The sequence below is a fragment of the Bremia lactucae genome, linkage group LG4 (assembly GCF_004359215.1).
Source record: "Bremia lactucae strain SF5 linkage group LG4, whole genome shotgun sequence".
Lineage (NCBI taxonomy): Eukaryota > Oomycota > Peronosporomycetes > Peronosporales > Peronosporaceae > Bremia > Bremia lactucae.
Window position 1 is genome coordinate 2,233,070 of NC_090613.1, and position 25,761 is coordinate 2,258,830.

The following is a 25,761-nucleotide window of genomic DNA, read 5'->3' on the forward strand; positions in this document are numbered from 1 at the left end:
TTCAAAATGATTTCTTGCGAGATTTTGGGAGTTGTACCCGGCAGCTGTTTTGTCCTTATTTTTTTATTTGCCGTTCTATGCCAAAGGAACGTGGTTTTGAGTAACGCAATTTTAGACCACTTCGCTAAACTAGCTTTATGGACCGTTTACGTTCTGGAGCAGTAGACAAGCGCAAGCAATTCGTACGCTATCACTGATCTCGAAATCGTTGTTACTTGCAATAAACCCTGCTTTCATAAAACGGATGAGGCACTTGCGCAGGTGCGATTCGGCCAGAAGGCTATGCGTCGCATCCGAGCAAGTTGGGTCTTCCATTCTTCGTAGTCGTTCCAACCAAATTGCGTGTACAGTGACTGCGACGGTAAAGCGCCAGAGCTCGTCGCTCACCGTAGCCACTTGGGAGCTTAGGTTGTCTGGCACTGAGGTGCCCGGAAGAAGGCAGCGTACTGCGCTTGTTGCTTGCTGTGGTCTGTCCGGGAGCTCCAGACCAAAGATCCAGACGTTGTCACCCGTCCAGTCCTTCAGACCAAAGCTCCGCCATGCTTCTCGAAACTGTTGCTAATGCTGTTGAGCACGTGGGCATGTCCACCACACGTGACTTGCGGGTGCGAACTCGACGTTCGAGCAGCTCGAGTTCGGAAACGACAAGTTGTTCGCCACTCGGTTCCAAAGCGGAGGTCTATTCGACTTTAGGCGGTAGAGCGATAGTGCTTCGGTGGGCAGAAGCCATCGGATCTTGCGGATATCGACCCAGTCAACCATGTCGGCGCCGTTGGCTATCACTTCGTGCGCTTTGTTCTCAGAAGACGCAATCATCAGTCGCACACCGTCTTGATTTGCTTCTGCCATCACGACTTTCATTAGCGCGCGTCGACGCGGGAGCCAGCGTCGTTTGCCAGACCGGATCACTACCAGACGTGTGAGCGCTGGGTGCGCACGGAAGTGGACTTTGCTTTTCGTGTCGCTGTGGCTGCTACGTCGCAACAGCGCATAGACTCAACTATTGTTGTTTCGCACAGCATTTCCGCGTCAAAATGACGCATACGGCTTTTGCATTCGGTGAGGCTCCAGTCGTGGTGTTGGTATGTGTCGGACGTGTATGCATCTAGTGTGTTCATTCGAGCGGTCTTAGAAATAGTTCGGGATAGTTAGACACAAGCGCGACGCAGAATTTGCCGATGTGACGCCTTGTCGAGCTCGGTTTCGTTCTCAAACTGCCGACCGGAACAAAGCGGATCAGCCCGTGCTCGATCCATTCCCAGAGAACTGCGTCAGCAAGCGTGCGCACATCACCGTTGATACGGATGCACGCGACGTCGTGCGGTAGCCCATTTTTGTCCAGCAGCCAGCTCATGTCGTGCAAGGACGCGAGACGCAGCCATCTGCTGTCAAAAGCACCGGATGCCGCATTCTTCGATCGTATTTCGTTTCTTGTTGCCATGTCCAGTGATAACCGACCATCAACGACGATGCTCCCGTCAGTGTCGTACCGCACCTCGGCCTTTGCGACGAAAGCGCTCAAACGTCGCAGAACCGACTGTGTGTCTAATCGGCTTGTCATCGCTGATGCTGCGCAGCGAGATAGTGCGAACGCGCCTGTTTCAAACAAAATGTGGCGGTACTTGATAGCGCGGGGCACATTCGCCCAACTTGGCGTGATATACTGCGGTACCCCACCGCCCCACATCAGGTCACCCAAAATAAGCTCAAATGAGGACGATATCGTGGCCCAGCGTCCGATTGCAGCTGCTGCCATTGCGATGATCTCGGATTTCACGCAAGGCACAGACAGTCCGACTTTTCGCAATGGCAATGACGCTTGATTTCTGCGCAGCCATGCTCTCGCGCGCTTATCGTCTCATTTCCCCCATACAAAGTCCATCACGACGCCGTGCAGCCGCGAAACAGTTGCTTTGTTTGGCCAGCAGTGCCGCGCCAGGAATGTGATCTTCGGGATCGCAATTGCGCCTGCCAGTTCGGCAAGTGGACCGCTTGAATTACTAGTCAACTGCCCCGCACTAATTTTTAGAAATTGGCGACACAGCACTCATAGGATTCTAAATTTATATTATTATATAAAATATGATTTTCACATAAAATATTTTTTAATTCAAATCTATTATTTTTTAAATTTTTTGATAAGTTAGTAAATTATTGATTTTTTTTTTTTGATTTAGAAGCTGTGTTTGTTTTTCCTTGGGTTCTGACTTTAAGTTCAAATTTTTCATGGGGTTTTTGGACTATGATTGAATGCTTTCCTGCAAAATCCAAAGTTTTTGTTTTTGTGTGATTCTGTCGACACCATGTCCTCCTTCTCAATAATCAAAGCAGATATTTATGGACCCATGAGAAGTCAGGTCCGTGGCAATCAACACCCTACCACGCACAACGGACACAACATTGGTCAAGATATATGTTTATTTGAACTGTCACCGTGATGGATTGAATCCATCGTACTTCTGCACCTTCACCTTCATGCAAAACGGGAATGTTCCTCGAAGTTTCTGTTTAATTGCAACCAAACTAGAGCTTCATAATGCCATGTTTAATTGCAACCAAACTAGAGCTTCATAATGCCATGGGATAGCATTCAGAACTCTAATATTGGTAATAAGTTCGACAACGGCGCGTTTACAAGATATATCGTTGGGTGCAGGAATATCCCTTTGTAAGCTTCATGTTGCGTGTTGTCGTCAAGAAAGCACTATTTTCAAACATGGTTTCATTAATACGTTGATCTAAAATTATTTTTTATTATAAGTGCATTCCACTATATTATTTAAACCCACAGCATTCGAAAACAGACTTCAAGTTAGTCATAGCGCCACTATTAAAGAAGAGCTTATTGTTTTTCTTTACGCCTTACAATCTTGACTCGCGATCCCACAAAGGCAGCTGAAGCATGCGATTTTACTTAGAGAAGTCCGTAATCGCAATGATCGAGTCAAAGGTAGTTAATGACACCACAGCCCATAGTACTTTCAACGAATAACTCACACAACCGAGGATGGAGAAATGGGAAGCTTGAAATGCTGCTTTTCCTGTTGCGAAGATATAGACAACCCGATTGCTTGTTCAGACTCGCTCGTATTATCAAGCCCTTCACCTCCATAGCCGACTTTTCTTTTAGTCCTTGTGCTGTCATCGCCACTTAAACTGCAACCATCGATCGAGGTTGCACTTTTCGTTACAAATACATTGTTCAAAGGGGCACTTAAATTGTCATCAGGTGACGCTACAACCATCCCTTCACTGTCCTCTATATCGGAAATATGTGCAGGTGACTGCACAATCTTAATAGCTAGCTCCTCAGCTTGAGCACTTCGTTCGTGCATGACCGCAGGCGATGCTAAGGATTCAGTTTTAACAAGCTCCATTATTCCAGAAGTTTGCGATGACGCTGTTGCAATCCCAGAAATTGATGCTGCGGGGGACATCAAATTCAATGCTGATTCGAAAGCCCGATTTTCATGTACAGCACATGCCTCCGAAGGCAGCAACACGACAGGAGAAGTTTGAGCTTGGCAAACTGACTTCCCAGCTCGAGATGATTCGTCAATTGCATCCTGTTGAAGCGAATTCCTCAAAATTACTGAAGCAGTGAGAGTAACTGGGGTAGGTGGTACGACTACTGATGGAGCAGTCGCAGGGAGCACCGCCAAAGTAGACGCACCAGCAGCTGACACGCTAGTTCTTCTCAAAGACAAAGCTAGGGTTGACTCAGCTCCAAAGCGGTCGTTAACAGCAGCGCTGGCCGAAGTCATTGGGTCAGGGATGCGAGCATCCGGGTGAAATGCGCATACATCTTCAAAGATAAGTTCTTGCAACTTCTGCTTCGTCAAGTCGGAATTTTCAAATGCAAAGTCAAATGGCATGGGACAGACTTTTTCTACACTTCGGTCACGAACTAGGCTCAAATATGAATGCGCAAGAGCCTCCTGGATCGTTATGCGTTTGCGCGGATCGAATACGAGCATTTTCTCTAGTAAATCGAGACACTGTGGCGTAGCCCGCGGATACACCGAAGAGAGAGGTACCTTCGGCTTCTTTGGCTGACGCAAAATAAATCGCTTAGCCTTTGGGTTGGTAATAAAGTCAAGAGACTCTTCAGACGGAGACCCAACAACATCCATAATAATTTTGAGTTGATGCAGGTAGTCGTGGCCGGGAAATAGAGGCCGCCGTCCCAGCATTTCTGCTAGTATGCACCCAATGGCCCATACGTCCATCTGTTTGTCATATTTCGATGAAAGCAGCAGCTCTGGGGCACGGTACCACCGCGTAACAACATACTCGGTGAGACCCGAGTCCATGCCCTGAATACCTCGAGCAAGACCAAAGTCGCACAGCTTTAAGTCGCAGTCCGAATTAACTAAAATGTTAGACGGCTTCAAATCACGGTGCAGCACCTCAGCAGAATGAACGTAGCTAATTGCCACTAACATTTGATACAGAAAATATTGCACATGGTCATCGCTGATCGACTGGTTTGAGTGAATAACTCGGTGCAAATCAGTCTCCATGAGATCAGTAACGATGTAAACATCATTAAACTCTTGCAGGGTTGGTGGGCGTAGAAGATCAAGAAGATTTACCAAATTGGGATGATTCAAATGGCGCATGAGACGGATCTCCCTCAGAATGCGCTTCGCATCGATGAGATCATTGAACGCGTTCGGGATGTTTTTAATAGCTAGTGCCTGGCCAGTCTCCGTGTCACTAGCAGCAATCACGCATCCATACGCACCTTGTCCCACAGCCTTAATCATCTGATAGCGCTTTGGAACGTCAAAATTAGTGTTACCCACTCGGAAGTGGTGATTATCACGCTTCATATCGCGGAAAGAGCAGCCACGAGCTAACGCAACACGATGACTTATTGATTGCACCACTGCTCCTGACGGACGCACCTGTGGAGTTGGAGCATCCAAATCCAAGCAGGGAGAATTTTCATCGATCCCATTGCGCGATGAAGTAGCACGAGACATAGCAGCGAACGAAGCCATCGATGCTTCAAAGCTGATACTAAGCTGAACTCGTCCACATGTGAATTTCGTTTCACTCGCAGAAAGAAGCGTGTACCATTGCGGCACCGCACCACGGGCAATATCTGAATGAATAACACTCTCCCGCACCGTTCTTGACGTACTAGCCAAAGCCAGGAACGGCGCAAGGTTGACCTTAGCGACACCTAAAATACGTTCCAAGTCTGTCTGTGCGTCTTCGTTGCGCACCACTTCCCACGCTTCGATCAAAATGAAACATGATTTGCCTCGCGGTGAGCCGGCAAAAAGAATTTCATGCTTTGAATTCCATTTTGGATTTCGAGCTTCGTTCTGATCACATGTGCGCGTCCGGGCCACGCAACTTGCCGAAGAGGTTGGGGTGTAAACATTAGTTTTTCCATCAATAATTAAGCGCAATCCCAGAAACACACGGCCATTTGATGGCCGCTTATTGCCGTCTGCTTCCAAATTGTCAGTGTGTTCATCGTCGTCAATAAAGCCTCGATCTGAAATCTGTTCACCACGAAATACCACAATGTGTAGCTTTCCTGGGGGATTATCATGAATTGCATTGCCTGCAATAGCCACCAAAGGCAGGGACAGGCTTGACGTTGCACTGCAGCCGAAGACTGCAGAGGCGGCAATGGGGTCTGCCGATATAGTTAGACTCTTCACACGTCCATCGGGTGCAAACTCGATCGTGTGCTGCCATTGTTGTGTGAACTTACGTCCATTATCGCGATTCTTCATTGTTTCACGTCCAGCAACTACGGCAGTGCATCCCTCCTTAGCTTGAGCAATATCGGTCACGAAAAACGCAGTAATTTCTACAGTCTCATATAAGATCGAAAAGAAGTGCAGCACACCATCAAGACCATGATATTCACCCCAGAAAGGAACAGTTGGTGCATAGTTAGAAGTTAGTACGATGTCACGCGAAAGCTTAGGAAAAAATTGCGGCGATGAAGAATGTGAAATGAGTAATTGACGAAAGGCGAAGTAAAAGCCACGCAGGTCTACTTGAGTAGGAGACATCTGTATTGTTTCCATTTCTTCCATTGAAATTCGGGTATTTTCATGCCGAAGACCTTCCTCAATAGCTGCCTGCATCATTTCGACCCACATATCCTTTTCCAACTCCGTCGTACAACACAAATGAAAATGCTTGTGGCCATGTATCTCCAGAAGAAAACCATGTGCTTTTCCATAGTTCTCAGGTCGCACCTTGTTGATGATCATGCGGCCACGCAAGTTGCGAGCGCTTCGGGCCTCCTCTTTAGAATTATAGTACGTAAGCGTGGCCCCATCCAAAATTAGGTAGCGCTCCTCCCAACGCGGTAACCAATCTCCTTTTTTACGCACATACCCTTCCCAGTGGACCTCATGCGTTATGGCGGCAGAAGTTAAAGCCGCCGACGAGTCCATCAGCAGGTCGTTCGCGTGGCTGTTATTGTAATAGTTAGCTTTTCTTCCGTTGCTCCGGTTGGGCGCTACACTAAGGTCGCCGCTTGAGAGACTTTTTATGAGAGGGTTGCAATTAAATCCGGGCGATTTCTTTCCAGGCGGCTCCATCGCACAGGAATGGTTGTCGTCCAGCCTTCGACTTCTGTGATTGACTGAATCGAACAAGCAGTTTCTTTCCCAACTGGAAATAGGTTACAACAATACAATCCGAAAGAAAAAGATAAGTGGCGTTTTAAGAAAAAGTAGCAACTCCTAAATTTAAGGATTTGTCAATAGATAATAGTACCATTAAATTAATTATTTTTTTCAAGAATAATATATTACTATCGGTGGGCGATACTGATAATTTATAATAACATTTTTAGTAAGATGTAACGGGCTAAAGTTGCCCTAGTGTTACAGAGTCCCCGTTAAGTTAACTTGGTGTATTTAAGGGGGAAGGTCAATTACTTAAATAAAGTAATTCGACCCAGCACTCGGGTGTGGTTCACATTTGTGACCAACCCTTGTGTATGTGATGCACATGGGTGCATTCACATTAAGAGGGATGACGTCTAGCGTAATCCGTGATGACGGCTAGCGTCATCCGTTACGCGAGGTATCTAGAAAGATACGCTCGCAATACACACTATGTGTTATCTACAGAGATGACATTTATGATTGGTAAAAATAGGTACTTATATTTAATGCGATTAAATATAAATAAGTCTGATAACTTCTTCCTGGATTACTGCTCCCGTGACGACACTTAACTAAAGTACTTAATGCGTTGGGTGAGGTCGCTTACGCGCCCACCACAACTACCTCACTGCACGCAAAAAAAGACGGTCTAACCGCTTCCTCGCTGTGCTAGGGTGTGTGTTACAGTAGAGCGTGGCCGAATTACGACGTGCTTGCTTACACTTGAAAGCACTTGAAATTCTTTAAACGACCCGCATCTGCGTGAGTACGTGAGGACGAGCCTCAACATCGATTAAGTTCATTTCCCCCACCTCACCGAACATCATCGGGAGGTGGCAAGTCATATGGCGCAGGGACTTGGTGAACAAGCCCTGGCAAGGCTCCTGGGTAGTCCTCCTGAGCAACATGTTGCTCAGTTGGAGCAGTTTGAGGCATTTCTGCTTGGACAGCGGAGAGCCGCGTCCGAGGCACAGAGCCATGCTGCGGCGGAGTCCGTTACTCAGACTCAAGATGAGCTGAGGCAAGAGCAGGCTCGGAGCGAGGCTCTCAACAGTACTGTTGAGATGCTCTCTGCCCGGCCGCATCAGCCGAGGCCCATTCGTATGGACCCGCCCAAGCTCGATGGAACTGCAGCGCACACGATTGTCCACTGGCTGTTAGCCGTGGAGCAATGCGGTGTCACGCAGCTCATCGAGGACGACAGCCGGATGGTGTCGTACGCCATGTCGCACCTGCGCGGTAAGGCCTTATAGTGGGCTTACTCGGCGCTTATAGCAGACAGAAAGGCATTCCCCCTACATCGGCGATCTTCAAGGAAAAAATTCGCGCCATGTACTAGCCGCGGAACAACGAGGTGTCGCTTCAGGCGCGCTTCTTTGGGGCGCGACAGGCGAAGCGATCTCTGCAAGATTATGCAGGAGATGCGCTCGCTGTAGGTATCATTACCATAGGTCCGATTCCGGAGCCCAGAAAGGTACCCACGTTTATGAACGGACAACGGCACGGCCCATTACAACAGGCCCTTTTCAGAAAGGTGCCGTCGACGATGGAAGAGGCAATCCATATTGCCTTAGTTGAGGAGCATTCCTACAACAGTGCCTCGGCGACAGCTTGGTAGAAGCCGTCGACCGAGAGGTCAGATGCCACTCCCATGGAGTTGGGCAATGCAGACGTTGTCTGCTATAAATGCGACAAGCGCGGCCATATGATGGCTTGCTGCTATGCCAGGATCTATGCTGGGGCGAAGACGCCCAGCAAGAGGACTCCCTACCCAAAGGGCGATGGCAAGAACCAGCGTGCGAGACGCATGAGCTCTGCATCGACCGCTGAGGGTTCGGGTGAAATGCAGGAGTGCAGTAGGGGTGGGCATGCCCTACTGCACTCCTGCTAGTCCCTGAGGTCTCGAAATTTCGGACCTCAACCCTGCTGGTCTACAGCGCTTAAGTACGAGGCAATGACCATATGCTGACCCTTCTCGTGGATTCGGGTGTATCACAGAATTTTGTAAGACTCGTGGACCTAAGAAAGAGACCGGCGGTGTTTGAGTGGCTTTGCCAGGATGGCAAGCGAGAAGAGGCGACCTTTCCTTTAGCAAACGGCGTGCTCGTAAGGTCTGAGGGAGTTCAAGTTGAACTCGCCTTCAGCTTTAATGGCTTCTCTTGTGAGAAACATTCACAGTGCTAGGTATGGAGAGTCCGTATGACCTCATCCTAGGCATGCCATGGTTGGCAAAACACCAACCATGGATAGACTGCTGTACACGCACAGTTGCGAACTCTATGCATGACACCGGAAAGGATGTGCTCCTGCGAGAGGTGTATGCAACTGATTTCGTGTCAAACCACAGTCAAGAGTGCGTTGACGAAATGTCAAACGTCACCAATTCCTACCCAGCCCGTGGAGGCTGGGGTAGTGAAATGGGCAATGACAAGTAGTCATGCGTATGAATGTCCTGCACAGAGCAGAGCTCCTGTGGCAGTAGACGGCGAGTTGACAGTAAGTGAAGCGTCGCATGAACCGGCACAGTGCTTAGAGCCTGGTGCGGTTGGAAGGGGTGCGTTAGCCAGGAGAGCAACGGCACCAGACTCGAAGAACGAGTACCCGACAGATAAGGACGGTCAAAGGCACGTCTAAATGAGTGACCTTAGATCAGTTCCTATTAAAGAGGACGGGCCTTCGAACGAGGTGTTTGAGGCCGTCAAAGACGAAATTGCGGAGGCATCCTCAGTTGAGGTGCCCCGGCAAGTCTTTATATCTCCCGAGGAGATAGTGAATCTCCCGGAGATGTCGTGGGATCTGTTCCTTGCCGAATTAAAGGAAGGAAAGATCCACGAAATAGTCACACTAGTTCCAGAAGAGAACTTGGTGGACTGTTGCTCGTCGTCCACAATGGACGAGAGCGTCTTAAAAGCGGACAAAAGAAACGATTCGCTGCTCAAGGTTGGGATGCCTTGAGAGACAGTCCGTTATTTGAAGTTTTGTGGAAACATTGCGATGTGTTCCCAGAAGAAGTGCTGAGCCGCTTACCAGCAGATTGGGGCATTAGGCACGAGATTGATCTGGAAACTGTCACCAAGTATTGTGTGACCAGGCAATGTCCGTTGCCGAAAAAACAAGTCGATTATATCGACGAGTTCTTCGACATGCGAGCCTAGGGGGGACATGTACGTGAGAGCAAGTCGCCTCATTGCAGCCCGACCTTTTGTGTGCGTAAGGCCACAGGTGGATGGCGCGTGATTCATGCTTACAATAAGCTGCCAACGGCGACCATACCGGCGTAAACGCCAATCCCGCGGATAGGTGTCTCGTTGAACTCCAGGGAATATCAACTATCTTTTTCGCGTTGGATTCAAAAGATGGCTACTATCAGGTACTCATGAGAGAGTCGGATGTAGCCAAAACCGCATTAAGCACCCCAAGCGGTATGCTTTGGTAGTAGCTTGTGATGCCCTAAGGTTTGAAAAACGCACCAGCGACATTCAACCGAGTGGGGCCTCATGTGGTGCGTCCTACGCGTCCCATTTAACAAAGTTTCCGTGCATAGTAGGACCGAGGACGGGCTGAGCGAACTAAAGTCGCACAAGCGTCATTCAGACGCTGTGTTGCAGACTCTAGAGGACGCACAATTGTACGTCAGCTTATAAAAGTGCGTCATAGGGTCTCCGAGATATCTGTTCTGGGCTGCATCGTAGGTACACATGGTGTATGAGCAGACCTCGACAAGGCAAATTCGGTAAAGAAATGGCCAAACCCACAGCATGTACTTCTAGGGCTCGCTAATTGCTCGCATAAATATAGCAAGAATTATGCTGAGCAAACTAAATCATTGTCTGACCTCCTTAAAGAGGACGCAGAATAAGTTTGGTTAAAAGAACAAGAAGATGCATTCACATCACTGAAGCAATCTCTTGTAGAGGCACCGGTGTTGGCATTGCCAGACGCGGATAAGCCCTTAAGCGTCGTCTGCGATGCAAGCAATTTTGCAGTCGACAGCGCGCTCATACAAAAGGATGACGACGGTGTCAACCGCGTCATCTCTTTTCAGTCCCGGCTTTTAAAAGACGCAGGACTGAATTACCACGTATATGACAAAGAGCTACTTTCAATAAAGTATGCTCTTAATAAGTTTCGAGTGCACCTATTGGGCACAATCCATTTGTGGTTACTACGGATCACGCATCATTGCGGACCGCAATAAACTCACCGCATCTCTCGCATAGAATGGCAAGATGACTTACATTCCTCTCTGAATTTAATTTCAAAGTTGAATACAAGCCGGGTAAGTCGAATGTCTTGGCTGACGCTTTATCGCGCAGATCAGACTTCGAGGAGAGACACCAGAAAAGTGTGTCTAGTGCGAAAGCACAATTTGAGCCGTTAACGTTGGCAGCCATGAAGGCATATCACGTGACGAGCTCATTAGCCTCTGAAATTCAGGAGAGCTACAGTCAGGACGAACATTGTCGCCTGCTGTTGGATCCTTCGGTGGATGAATGGTATCGCTTCCGTCGCGCCTGAAGGCTAAGCTTAATTGCTTTAGCTTCAGCGATGGCCTGTTATGGCATCAGCTGTCACCTTGTGATCCCTTGAGAATCTATGTGCCTCATGACACAGATCTCAAGCTGATGATCCTTCACGAGCTCCATGATGCGCCATCGAATGTGCATCTGGGCCGTGAAAAGGCATTTTCAAAAGTGTCAGAGGAATAATATGGACACACCTATAATGATGGGTGGTCAGCTTTTTCGCTCTTGCGAACAGTGTCAGCACGTCAAGCCTGCACCGTCCAGCAGTGCACCACTGATGCCGCTACCGATTCCAACGGATTGTTGGAAGTCTGTAAGTCTGGAGTTCATGTTTGGCATGCCGCCCGACCAAAGGGTCGGATGGGGCTCGTCGTCTTCGTAGACAGACTGAGCAAATTGTACATTTGGCACAATGTAAAATATCGATCACAGGAAAGGCTGTATTGTTCGAGGATCATGTATACCGACACACGGGATGCCCGAGTCCATAGTGTCGGATCGGGTCCACGTTTTACGTCAGGTTTCTGGCGATATGTGTTTGAGTGGCTAAGTAGCAAGCTCCACATGTCTACAGCCGATCATCCTCAGACCGATGGCCAAACAGAACGTGTCAATCGGATCGTGGCGGATGTAATGCGCGCGGTAGTGACTCCCAAAGAATAAAGCAAACAAATGCTCTCGTGGTGTTCGCTATAAATAACAGTGTCCACGCGATGAAGCTACCTTGTAGGATGCGCATGTATCCTACATTATTCATTAAGACATGTCCGCCCATACTAACAGTACGAGGCTTCTTCAAAGTTTGAATCACACCGGTGTGTCCAAAGCATCCGCCACAGAATGATGGTCCAGATTAGACGTTTCACTTCGTCCTTCAAAAAAAACATTTCATGATCAGCTGCTGTCAGTTCGTTACGATGAGCTTGAAGCGCCCATTTGGCTAACAAAATGCTCAACTGCAATCTTTGCTCGGTCTTACGACCGAACGATGCATAGACCGTTCCCCGTCGTCGGAGAGCCATGACAGCGGTCACGCTTATGATCCGCATCATCCATTAATCGCGGGAGGACGCAGCAATAATTATAGTCGGGCCAAATGAGTAATTCGGACCCGATTTATCCTCTTTTTCCTCATTAATTGATGGACTCGAATTGTTAGAAGCGCTTTCTAGTTGAGCGTTTCTTGATTATCTCGTTTCATGGCGAGGTATTTACTTCCATATGATAGTTGGAGCCTCGCTCCCAACTTTGAATAGATGTTTCGGGGTTCGTCGAACAACCATACTTCGATCCACAAAGACCATCGAAAAAAAGAGCGCTTCGCGCACTTGTAAAGGGGTTGCGAATTATTAATCCCTTCGATCTTCTCAGAAAAGAGGCACACCCTCCAGTGATGATCATTTAGGAAATTCGCCTCCCGAAAGGCCAAACCTGCTCCCTCAGCGTAGCGGATACAAGGGTTGCCCTTCGAGAGGAAAGGTAAACCTTCCTTTCTAGACAAATGATGCAGATAATAGCGTGCACAATCATGGATCTTTTTAAACCGGTCACGTAATCAGTTTATCAATTCAGGCTTCGCGGCCTAAGCTTTATATATTCTGTTTAAACGTTTAACAGCCTGACACAAGGGATTCACATCCTTGGTAGGCTTGCCGTCGTCGATGAAAAAATCTTTTTCGTCATCGCCAGGCTTGTGAAGCCTGGATGAGTCTAATAAGGAGTTTGCATCGTTCGTTTGTCACTTCAGACCAACGAAATTAAGTGTGCTTAGTGGGAAACCAAGGTTTCGTTTGGGGAGCGACATGCAACGTATTGCGGTCCCTCTCTCTTTGACTAACGTTACCATTTAGCTAACATTTATTTTGAAATTATCTTTCCGACCATTTCCTTCCTGGGGATACATATGTAGCATCACCAGCATCTGCACCATTATCGAAGTCATCACAGGATGACTCCGCGACATGAGAGTCAGACAAGTAGAATATATTCGCAAACAATAATTTATTTGTTACGCCAGAACCCACTGGCTTGGAGGCATTGTCCCCAGGTGAAGCTGAGACCCTTTTGCAGATGATTTTTTTTAGGCGTATTTATCATCCGACTCATAAAATTCGCCTCCAATCGATGTTGGAGGCGAGATGTTTCCCGCAGTAGACGCCTAAGCGTCTACTGTTGTATTTTGTTTTAGCAGCAGCTACACTCAGTAATGTAGCTGCCAGATTTGCCAAATTAGAAGCGGCGTGCACGGGTTTAGTCACCATGTACAAAGGTTGGATCAAAACAGACCAACAAGTGCTCCCTTACAGAGAGAGATACAATAGTACTATCTGTTGCTCTACATCAGTTTTTATAGTGAGGGGTGAATCAACGGGGTGGCCCGTTACAAGAACTGAAGAGGAATAATAAAGTAGAGTAAATTAAAATCATTAATTGTTTTACCTAACATACCATGCGCGGTGATATTGCGACAGTTCCGTTCCTTCATCAATTGAAGTTTTTGGATCAATTGCGCCAATCGCTGCTAGAGGCGCGAATGCGGTGGGCGGAAGGCAATGAGTCTTAATGCATACCTATAATAATATTTTTAGTCAGATAAGAAGATTGTAATACGTACTAACTCAATTATATTAATACAGTTTTACCTTTCCCTATACTAAGTGCGCCTTAGCTGCCTCACCCAACGCACTAAGTACTCTAGTAAAGTGTGGTCACGGGAGCGGTAATCCGGCTCCTCGTGCGCACTTACTAAGTAGAAAGTAGTTTTCACACTGATTTATATTATTCGCATTAAATATAAATACCTATTTTTACCAATCAAAATGTCATCTCTATAGATAACACTAATATGAATTGCGAGCATATCTTTCTAGATATCTCGCGTAACGGATGACGCTAGCCGTCATCACGGATGACACAAGGCGTTATCCCTCCTAATGTGAATGCACATATGTGCATCAAATACACAAGGGTTGGTCACAATGTGAACCACACCCGAGTGCTGGGTCTTGTTACTTATTTAAGTAATTGACCATCTCCTTAAGAACACTTGGTGTACGCAACGGGGACTGTGTAACACTAGGGCAGCTTTAGCTCGTTACACCATCCCCCCTTAAAGAACGAAATTACATTTTAAATTCGTCAAAGAGGAGCGAGAAACTGCGAGCAGCTTTTCGCCCCGCTAGTTCACTCAATCACTCTAGCGACCTGTGTTTACATACATGGCACCAAAAATGCCACTGAAAAGGGGCCACGTTGGTGGGTCGTCTGCGAAGATGCCCACTCAACCTCGCACTAAGCGCACGCGCCGCGTAACACGCCGTCAGCGTCTAATGCCTTAGTCGAAACGCCGACAGCTACTGCTGCTGTTGCGTTAACAGGGCTTAAGGTTCCATCCCTATATAACAGTGAGGATATTGATCCGTCGCTCGTTGTCGACTACGACGAGTCGACACCGTTGCCGTCATCTCATAGTAGTGATGCGGACAACGAGCTCATGAGGAAGGATGATGGCGCATTATTGCCCATCCAAACTTCTCTCATGGCTCACAACATAAAGACTGCAACAAATACGAATGCTGTCTCGCCGTCTGGACTGGATAGCGGAGCGACAGGTTATGGGAGCGCTGTCTATAAAGGCGCAGCCGCTTCTCCGGTTGGGTATAACCACAACGCCCTATGCTCAGACCATAATCCATAATAGTTCTGACAGAAGATCCTGAGCCTAAAGCTCCGCTGACGACACGCGAACGTGTTTAGTCGGTGTCACAAGCCAGTCGTTTAGAACGTGACTATGTGACGTGTGGCATATCACCGATTCCCCCTCCATCTAAATGGCCCTTTTAAATGGGCCAAGAGCGTCGCTCCTAGAGCGCGCTCTTCTAGACGCACATAATTATTATGGCGTCTTTAAATCATGGAAGGGTCAGGAAAAATCGCTTGGGCGAATTTTCCCGATCCCAGTCGTGCTGCGTTCAAATGAAACGTTCGACCAATACGAGGCGGAATTCACCGCCGCTTTCAACCGCATTACGATGCGGTGAAACAGCGGTCGCACCGAATTAATTTCGCCCGCTCGCGTATAAAAGAAATCATGGGCGGTACTGTACCCCCTGTTTCATCTCACAACGCTACTTCTGCTAGTCCATTTGAGACTAGCGAAGTGGCCTCAGCTGGTGCTCCTTTTCATGGGCAGCCACCAAGCCGGGCACATCAATACGTAGAGTATCGATCGGTTCCCAAGAGTCAAACCTCTTAAGGTAACCTTTCCATTGGACGAGGATCTGACACCCTTGCCTCACGGAGCGGTGGGTAACCAACCTTCCAACATGGAAGCGTTGATTTCCACCCGCATCCATCGGTGCAGGCGGCGCCCGATAGGAGTGGCGATCTCGCCCACCTACTCGCGACTGTCTTACTTTTGTCCGTTCAGTCGCAGGCGTTAAGGCTGCGGAACGACGTATTGTGGATCTCGAGGGTCAAGTCTTGGACTGACCTCGGATCTTCAGGATGTCGGAGCAAAGGCTCGTCAGGGTTATGAAAGCCTGAAGACTTGCTTGGACCTTTTTGTGAGCTGATAATTCTGAGGGATCTGCGTTACTTGCGGGATGTCCCTCGCTCTCCGGGTCCTGTTCGTGGTGGGAGGAGTCGGTCAGCTGATAGTTAATTTCCTTCTACGTCCCCCTTTCCCGAAAGACACTAAGCGCGCGCGCCGCGTTAGCACGCCGGCAGCGTCTAATGCCTTAGTCGAAACGCCGACAGCTACTGCTGCTGTCGCGTTAACAGGGCCTAAGGATCCATCCCTATTTAACAGTGAGAATGTTGATCCGTCGCTCGTTGTCGACTACAATGAGTCGACACCGTTGCCGTATCTCATAGTAGTGATGCGGACAACGAGCTCATGAGGAAGGATGATGGCGCATTATTGCCCATCCAAACTTCTCTCATTGCTTACAACATAGAGACAGCAACATTAACGAATACTGTCTCGTCGTCTGCGCGGGATAGCGCAGCGACCATTAGTGAGAGCAGTCCCGTAAAGGCGCAGTCGTTTCTTCGTTGGGTAAAACTTAACGTCTATTACTCAGACCATTATCCATAATGGTTCTGACATAGAGGATTCTGAACCTAAAGCTCCGCCGACGACACGTGAACGTGCTCTGTCGGTGTCACAAGCCAGTCGTTTAGAACGTGGCTATGTGACGTGTGGCATATCACCGATTCCTCCTCCATCTAAATGGCCTTTTTAAACGGGCCAAGAGCGTCGCTCCTAGAGCGCGCTCTTCTAGACGCACATAATTATTATGGCGTCTTTAAATCATGGAAGGGTCAGGAAAAATCGCTTGGGCGAATTTTCCCGATCCCATTCGTGCTGCGTTCAAATGAAACGTTCGACCAATATGAGGCGGAATTCACCGCCGCTTTCAACCGCATTACGATGCGGTGAAACAGCGGTCGCACCGAATTAATTTCGCCCGCTCGCGTATAAAAGAAATCATGGGCGGTACTGTACCCCCTGTTTCATCTCACAACGCTGCTTCTGCTAGTCCGTTTGAGACTAGCGGAGATCCTTTTCATAGGCAGTCACCAAGCCGGGCACGTCAATACGTAGGGTATCGATCGGTTCACAAGAGTGGAAACTCTTCGTGTATCCCCTCCACTGGACGAGAATTTGATACTGTTGCCTGATGGAGCTGTGGCAAGCAGCTTTCCAACAAGAAAGCGTTGATTCCCACCCGCATCCATCTGTGCAGGCGGCGCCCGATAGGAGTGGCGATTTCGCCCACCCAATCGCGACTGCATTACCCGCGTCCGTTCAGTCGCAGGCGTTAAGCGCTGCTGAACGACGCATTGGGGATCTTGAGGGTCAAGTCTTGCGACTGACCTCGGTCTTCAGGTTGCCCGCTCGAAGGATCGTCAGGGTTATGAACGCCTGAAACCTCGGCTTGGCATCGTGGAGAAATTGATGCTGAGGGATCGGCATTACGCGCGTGGTATCCTTCGCTCTCCGAGTCCTTATCGTGGTGGGTGGAGTCATTTGGCTGATTTTTTTTTCATCTTTCCTGTCTCCCTCACCCGATCGACGCTTGACTCACAGACGGCGTCACCATCGGTCTCCTTAGAAGGGATGGGGTATGCTATCTCTTTCGGATCAACATGCCGTTCAAAACGCCCACGTAAAATACGGGGTGCGTCTTCAATATACGGGGAAGAGCGAGCCTGTAGGCTAGGTCTCCAACCTCTTTTATACTCGTAAAGGGCCCAAAATGAAACGCGGCAATAACTTCGTAGTACCTTCAGGTAGTACAGAAATTGCCTTTTTAGGTAGGGTAGCAGTACTTGATAGCACTTTTCCCCACTCTAAAGCGTTCACTTTTGCGATCACTTCGGTCAGCATATCTTTTTTTGTTTATCTGTGCGCTTGCCATCGCTTCTCGGACTTTCGTGTGATGGCTAATCGCTCATCCACAAAGCGTCAAGCCTCGCTCACGCTTTTAGCATCCAACTCGCCCATGACACCGCCGAGAGGTCGGTCAGAGGAGTTAGTTGTAAATAACGAAACATTGTTATTGTTTGGAAGCACAGACATTCCTTGCCGTGTCTCCATACTGACCACTGCCAAACCATTAGGGTCACTAGGGCAAGTTTTTGTCGTTGAAAAAATACCCTCACGGGTCATCGTCATATTGACGAAACTATGTCCCTCTTTCGCACCGAGCATAGTGAGGGGCCCTCCCCCACTAAGACTCGGGGTGCGCACAGACGAGACTGGCGTCCGAGGATGGCGCAGTCCGTTTATATAAAACGGTGTCTCACCAGTACTGGCGGATTTGAATACGAATAGCCAAGCCACCGCTGTGAATCGGGGATCTCGAGCCAAAGCAAGTTCATTGGATAACCCACGGAGTCGAAACATCGTGTCGATAAAGATACAAGCAGATCCCTCGGCTGGTATCAGCTCCGAAACATCGACAAGATGAACATATTGTTGCACTGAAATTCGATAATAGCCGAACCATTTTGCTACATCGAACTAAGAACACAAGAGTACCATTATTTCTTGTGAGCATCTTCGAGATACCCGAAAACGAATTCCATTGCTCCAGTATTTTAACACGTCAGATCTCCAACCAACCACGCTTGTGGAACCGTGCTCCATTATAACCTCTGCCTTTTCCGGCACGTGCCGGGAAAGGCAGAGGTTATAATGGAGCACGGGATGAAGGACTAGGCTTAACCCGCTAAATACTTCGCAAGCACGTATATGCTTGCGCACAAATTCATACTGGCCAGGCCAGAAGAAATCGCGATGTTAAAGTGAGGTTCGCGCTCACGATGCCCACTTATTGATGCATCGTGACAGTCATACACGATGCGCAATCGCAATTCATTGAGTGGTAAGGCCAGCACGAGGTTGTCGCCAGCAATAGCTGTATAGTACAGTAACCCATTGTGTGCTGTGTATCGATCTGACGGAGATCGATACAATGTCAACAACCCTCTAGGGATTGTTGTGATGGATTCTTGCGATAATCTCATTAACCTTAAAGAGCCTTACCTAATCAATAGGATCTTTAGAAGCCGTCAAGCAATGTGGACAAAGCAACATATAATATCTGTCAAACCAATCGACCTCTGCTTTGTTAGGAGCGAGGGACCTCGCTTTTCAAGTTACAAACGATTGTAAAAGATGCAATCGCTGTTAACAGACACGATACTACGCTTGTGCGTGTAGTGACCTATGCCCAGTACAAGAAACACTGCTCAAAACGATCGACCTCCCGCTAAGAACAGCGGAGGGCACGGATCCAACGCTGTTGGGAAATCGCAACGGAGAGGCGGATTGTAAGAAAAGGTCGGTGTCAGTAGGTGCGGAGTGTCCTACTGATCCAGCAACGCCAAATGAATTTGCAGGTCTTTTGACAAAAGCTGTTCCTCACACACAAACATTGTGTATAACTGCCCCAGTTCATCACCTAAAAAAATTACTGGCAAAAAAGTTCCAGTAAAGTCCCTAGTCGATTGTGGCGCGTCGAACAATTACATTCGACGTCAATCGCTAAAATATTGCAGGCTCAATCAAGCGCGATATACCTCTAACGAGTATGACAGTGTGCCTAGCAACAGCGCATCTGTAACAGTAAAGAAACGTGTAGTTGGTATTCGATACACATCTAAAGGATATGTTTCCGTCGTAGTGGTTTGAATGACAAATTTTATGTCAGCCTTGGATAACCATAGTAGAAAGCACGAGCCGGCAGCATCAAGTCGTGGCGTTACCTGCCTCTCGTTCATCAGGTGGGCACCAAATTCTGATGAACGTCTTGGAGCGTCCACAAGCGTGTGGATGTCCTACGAGTGAGTGCGATGGCCTCACTTGCGGTTCGTCGTTTGCACGACGGCACAAGCAAGACCTCATTGTGACTACCCATCACACTGTGAAGCTAAATCCCGCCGGCTGTGCACAAGCACAGGCAGCGTCGAAAATCCACCATTGTGAAGTGAAAATGGTTACCGGTGGCTGTGCAAAAGCACAGGCAGCTTCGAAGTTCGACCACTCGAATAAGTTGAGTGGTACGAAACAGGAATGCTTGCTACAAAAGCAACATCCAAAAAAATCGAAAACGCCTGTCAATAAGAAAGTCCTAGAACGACTGAGAGTCGATCGTAGAAGATCTCGCTGTGGTTGCCCAACCACAGCTAGAGGCAGATAAGCAGGATAATCCCAAATAACACTTGAGGGAATAAGCCCCCAAGAATCTGTGGGAACAAGTCCCCAGAAATCTGTTGTCAAAGGTTCCCAGACACCTTTGGTATACGTTTCAACGAAGAAACTGCGACATTGAATGTCTTAGAAAACAACGGGCCAAATGTTGGCGCTTATACCCTTGATCTAATAGCGCCTCTGAAATTAACTTTTGAGATAACTCAATTGCCAACGCTCAAACCGAAACGGTTCTTGCATGATCTGCGTAGTAGCAAAGTCTAGTAGATCTGCGTATCTGTCACATATGATGGATATGTGGCCGGTTTTCGGTCGGCAATAATATTTCCTGAGAACGAACGGGTTCTTAGCAGCTCCTCGATGAACGGAAGTGACGTTAATGAGACGACATGGATTGAACGTCTTACGTCTAAATCCCAAAACTAATTCTTTCTATAAGGAATTAATCGAATTCAAGGATGTATTTTCTGAAATCGTACCTGCGAGTTGCCTAAGGATAAAGGCACTCGACACGAAATCGATCTGACACCAGGTTCGAAAAACTTTGTCATGAAGCAATGGCCATTGCCTCGTGAACAATATTAACGATCGACAAATTCTTTGCCGATCACTTAGCAGCGGGCCAGGTGAGAGAGTCAACCTCCCCACATATAGCTCTCCGACCTTCTGTGTGCGTAAAGCAACAGGAGGGTGGCAGATTGTGCATGCGTTGAATAAATTGAACGCTGCAACGGTACCGGCTAAAGTGCCGATAACACGAAAAGACGTAATCATGATGGTATTTCGAAGAGTACTATCTTCTCGTCAATGGATCTGATGGATGAGTTCTATCAGATCCTTATGCGTGAACAGGATATCCCTTTCACAGAAGTAAGCACCTCAAGCGGAATGCTATGGGAATGGCTCTTATGCCGCAGGGGCTTGGTAATGCCCCTGCAACATTCAAACCAATCTGTTGATTCGGTGCGGGAGTTCTCGCACCGAGCTGTTTTTTTTATGACGTCTTCGTTTGTAGCAGAGCAATGACCGGAAAGTCAAACGTTGAAGTACATCGTACCCCCGTCCAAAAAGCTCTCACACTTATGCGTAAGCATAAGTTGTATGCAAATCTTTTGAAGTGTATGTTCGCTGCAAGCGAAATACCACTTCTTGGTGCATCGTAGGTATATACGGTGTACGTTTAATCCGGAAAAGGGTCAAGGCGGTCATTGATTGTCCTGTGTCAGTCGATGCGATAGGACTTCGAAAGCTCCTCGTCTTAGCGGCGTATATAAGTACTCCTGCAATTATGCCGAAATGACAGTACACCTTTCTTCTACGTTGAAGAAGAATGTAAAATGGTCATGGAATGTTGACTGTCAGCGCTCCATTGAGGGTATCACGCAACTCTTGATGCAAATGCCAATTTGGTGGTCTGTGAAGCCAGCAATTTTGCTATTGGCTGTGCGTTGATGCAATGTGACATGGACGGCGCAGAGTGTTACCAGTCGCGTCAGCTTCAGCCAGCTAAACACAATTACCCAGTGCATGACAGAGAAACCCATGCCATGAAATATGCATTTGCTAAGTTAAGAGTATAGATAGACCGTTCAGTATTTATACGGACCATGCGTCTTTACGCACGACCGTAAACAGTCCACACCTATCGCAAATATGGCGAGATGGTTGTCTTTTCTCACGAAGTACAACATTTTTCGTGGAATATAAACCATGACGACTTAATGTTGTCGCAGATGCGCTTTTTGCGCCGGAATGATTTGAGCATGCTGCGCAAATCAACAATGAGGATAAGCTCACCGGTGCAACAATAAGTATGTGAATGCATATTCTTAGCCTTTCAATCAAACCCATTTTGCGTCCTTTTTAAAGAGGCCAAATAATGGTTTAGTTTGCTCAGCATAATTCTTGCTATACTTACGCAAATAATAAGCGAGCCCTAGGAATTGCGCAAATCCTTCACATGCCGTGGGATTGGCCATCCTTTACTGATTTTACCTTGTCTGGGTCTGCTCGTACACCATGTGTACCTACGATGCAGCCCAGTACAGGTATCTCAGGGACCCCTATGACGCACTTTTGCAAGTTGACGTACAATTGGGCGCCCTTCAAAGTCTCCAACACAGATAGTAATACATCCTGAAAGCCTTTAATTTTGTATAAATTTTGCTTACTTGTGGGTGCAGTAAAAACAACTGTAAGTTGAATTGCAACTTTTTTCGTCATCCATAATGTAAAAATACTTAATGCAAGACTAGTTCTTGTATTGCACTCTTTTCATCCTTTGTGACGCTCGGCAACAGGCGATGGGATACTTTTACGAGGTCCAGAATAAAATGACCGTTTCTTCGTCATCTCACTCATCTCCTTCAATTTAATAAATGTGTAAAGTCTTATTAAAATCATTAATCGTTGTGATGCACCCTTTTTTGCTATAAGGACCTCCGATCGGAAGGTAAAACACAGTTATATCATCATGCTTTAACATCGTGTAGTAGTCCCACATCGATGACGTAAGAACCCTCTCACATCTCCTGTCAGTAGCAACGTAGCGACACCTACGGTCATTGTCTCAAATTCTGAGTGTGTTAGTGGTAGGGCAACCACGACGCAGCAGTTCCGCTACGAGATCGGAGCGCGGCACAGTAACCTCATCCTTCGTTGCCATTTCCTTAACCTTGACGACACCTTTAGATACCTCGTCTTCACCGATCACCACCATGTACGGGGTTCCACGCTCCAAAGCGTAGTGCAATTGCTTAATAAATTTAGGATTTTTCAGCTGCATTACCTCAGCCGAAATGTTAGCAAGCCACAGCTGCTTGCATAGCTCCAAGCGCTGAAAAATAAGATCATCACTTGTTGACGCTACCAGAACCTGCGACGGCGTAGTGGTGTTAGCGGATTGTTTCTCAGCATGAGCTTGAAGTATACCGAAGATTCGCTCGATACCGATACTAACGCCAACGCATGGAATTTGCTGCTCTGAGGCAGAGAATATTCCCACAAGATTGTCATAACGGCCACCAGCAGCGATGGAGCCAACAAGATGCTCTGGTGACGTTAGCACAAATTCGTAGATAAGACCCGTATAATAGTCTAGACCACGAGCAAGACTCAAATCAAACGTGATGATGTCTAGCACACCCATAGCTTCCAAATAGTCGAATAAAAGCTTCAAATCGTCCATGGCACGGCGAGCATTCATGTTGTCACCAAACATGTTTTCATTCATAAGCTCCATGTGTAATTCGTGTGGTGAGCCAACCTTGCACACGAAAGGCTCGATACGATCGGCAACCTCTGCAGCAATACCTTTCTCTTCTACCAATTCACGACGCACTTCACTCCACGGCTCCTTGTCCAGCTTGTCGATAGCACTACACGTCGTGCGAAACTTTTCAGCAGGTACACCACATAGAGCGAAGATGGCGTCCAGTAGTAGACGATGACTCAGCTTCACCTTGACAGGGCCAAGCTCTGGAAATTGCTGTAGCACTTCAATTCCAATGGACAACACCTCAGCATCTGGAAGCATGGGCGCGTACGTGCCAGCGATATCGAAGTCGCACTGATAAAATTCACGGAATCGACCACGAGCCATTTGTGGGTTGTCACGGCGATACACGCGAGCAATGTGATAGCGTTTTGTATTGCCACAATTATGCATGGCCATGAAGCGAGCGAATGGCACCGTCAAATCATACCGTAGTGCCAGCAACTCGCCACCTTGGTCAGCCAGGTCGTATATGAGTTTACTGTCCTCTCCATATTTGCCCGTTAAGGTTTCTTTTAGCTCAAAAGCTGGAGTCTCAATTTCGACACCAGCGTGACGCTTAAATACCATTCGTATCTTATTAAAAATCTTTTCCCGCAAAGCCATCTGGTGGGGCAAGAAATCCTGTGAGCCCTTTGCAATTTTCGGTTTGCGACGTACGCCACCGCTATTTAAACGCACGAACAGCTCATTCAGAAAATGAGAGAGACTCGCACTACGCAAGTCAAACGCTGATTTTTGCACGCCAATTTGCCAATCACCGAGACTCGCGAGGTGCTGAAGAAATGCTTGACTTCCTAGGCCAATTCTCTTTTCAACTTTTTTTCCACACTCTTTATTCTTGAGCTTTTCAAGTTTTTTGCGACGCCTTCCGATAATCTTATTACGCTGTGCTTCAGGCATGTTAGCAAGCTTCTCGTCTTCCTTAGCAGCTGCAGCTGCAGCCTTGGTTGCTGCCTCTTGAGCTTTTCCATTATATTCATTATTGTGTACCTTAAGCTGAGCCTCTTCCTTTTCAAAAAGCTCCATTGAAGGCATAAGTTCACGGGAAAGTGCATTCGCTGTGCCTTGAACAAGATCATAAGCATTCGTTCCTTTAGGAACATCCGTAACCTTGTTTTCTAACACCTGCAAACGATCAACACTCCCCTTAAATATCACACTTAGTGCATCAGTTGTTGCCGACAGCGCCGACTTGAGTGCCTGTGGGTGTATACCCGTAGATCCGCATTTAGGTGAACTACCCTCCACTGCAACATTTATTTCGGCCTCCACGGTCTTATATGCGACCAGAATGGCGTCACGTGCTGGGCCGTGGTACTGCGGTATGTAACGCAATGCAACCGTTCCGGATTCGGCGCCATCCTTGTCAAGGCTGTTTATATATTTTGATCCATCTAGCATCATTCGCAGATTGTGTGCCGATGTCACTATGCCACGGTGTGGGCGGACCACGTCAACAAAGTCCGCTTCGAAGGCCGCCGAATCGGCTCGCATCGTCTCACACGTAATGGCGGCCACAGCATCAGCCAAAGGAAGCAGTGAAATGGCTCCACCAACTGCCAGTGCTGTTTCAGCCAATAGCTCAATTGGCACATTGGTAAAAGCCTGTTGTTCTTCCTGCGAAAGACCAACGGGCAGGTCCACGTAACGCACTTGAGCAGGCGTTTTGCCCGGATGATTAAGTAGCATAGCCACATAATGCGCATTTTCGACCGATTTTGCTTGTAGCAGACGGTGGAGGAAAAGCACAAGCACAGCGCGGCGCACAGTCGGCAAGGCAGAAGAGGAGCTGGTTGAGGAGACCAGCTGCATTGTGAATTTAGGAGAGGTAGAAAATGCTTCAGATTTCATATCAAGAGTGACAAATGCACCCAATGCAGCCACACTGCATACATCCGCGACCGAAAGTCGGCTAGCGCCGATCATCACGCAAGTTGACGCCATTGCTCAAAGCTTTATTATAACTAGTGGCAGTCGTGGACCGATAAGTACCGGTAATTCAAACAAGATAATAGAGATAACATTTTAATTGGTAAAAATAGGTATTCATATTTAATTTCATTAAATATAAATACCTATTTTTACCAATTAAAATGTTATCTCTATTATCTTGTTTGAAAACTACTTCCAACTTGGTAAGTGCGCACGAGGAGACGGATTACCGCTCCCGTGACGACACTTAACCAGAGTACTTAGTGTGTCGGGTGAGGTCGCTTACGCGCCCACCACAACTATCTCACTGCACGCAAGAGAAGCAGGTCAAACCGCTTCCTCGCTGTGCTAGGGTGTGTGTCTAAGTAGAGCGTGGCCGCATTACGACGCACCCGCCTACACTTGGTAGCACTTGAAATCCTTCCCACGACCCGCATTTTTGCGTGTGTACGTGAGGATGAGCCTCAATATTGATTGGGCTCATTTTCCCCACCTCTCCGAACATCATCGGGAGGTGGCAGGGCTTATGGCGCAGGGACTTGGTGAACAAGCCCTGGCCAGGCTCCTGGGTAGTCCTCCTGAGCAACATGTTGCTCAGTTGGAGCAGTTTGAGGCATTCGTGCTCGGACAGCGGAGGGCCGCGTCCGAGGCACA

At 47.7% G+C, this 25,761-nt stretch overlaps 4 protein-coding genes across 4 annotated transcripts; all 4 read right to left on the reverse strand.

Moving 5' to 3' along the window:
* Positions 1-558: 558 nt before the first annotated feature.
* On the reverse strand, positions 559-849 carry CCR75_001921 (uncharacterized protein; the record flags this gene model as incomplete). The annotated part of the gene is made up of 1 exon (XM_067960022.1): positions 559-849. One exon carries the CDS (start codon positions 847-849, stop codon positions 559-561), a length of 291 nt encoding a protein of 96 aa, XP_067816372.1.
* Positions 850-1,114: 265 nt separating this feature from the next.
* Positions 1,115-1,561, reverse strand: CCR75_001920 (uncharacterized protein; the record flags this gene model as incomplete). The annotated part of the gene is made up of 1 exon (XM_067960021.1): positions 1,115-1,561. One exon carries the CDS (start codon positions 1,559-1,561, stop codon positions 1,115-1,117), a length of 447 nt encoding a protein of 148 aa, XP_067816373.1.
* A 1,432-nt stretch (positions 1,562-2,993) lies between these two features.
* On the reverse strand, positions 2,994-6,578 carry CCR75_001919 (uncharacterized protein; the record flags this gene model as incomplete). Its single annotated transcript, XM_067960020.1, has 1 exon — positions 2,994-6,578. One exon carries the CDS (start codon positions 6,576-6,578, stop codon positions 2,994-2,996), a length of 3,585 nt encoding a protein of 1,194 aa, XP_067816874.1.
* Positions 6,579-22,467: 15,889 nt separating this feature from the next.
* On the reverse strand, positions 22,468-25,119 carry CCR75_001918 (uncharacterized protein; the record flags this gene model as incomplete). Its single annotated transcript, XM_067960019.1, has 1 exon — positions 22,468-25,119. The coding sequence occupies one exon, from the start codon at positions 25,117-25,119 to the stop codon at positions 22,468-22,470; it is 2,652 nt and encodes an 883-aa protein (XP_067816873.1).
* Between the last annotated feature and the right edge of the window lie 642 nt (positions 25,120-25,761).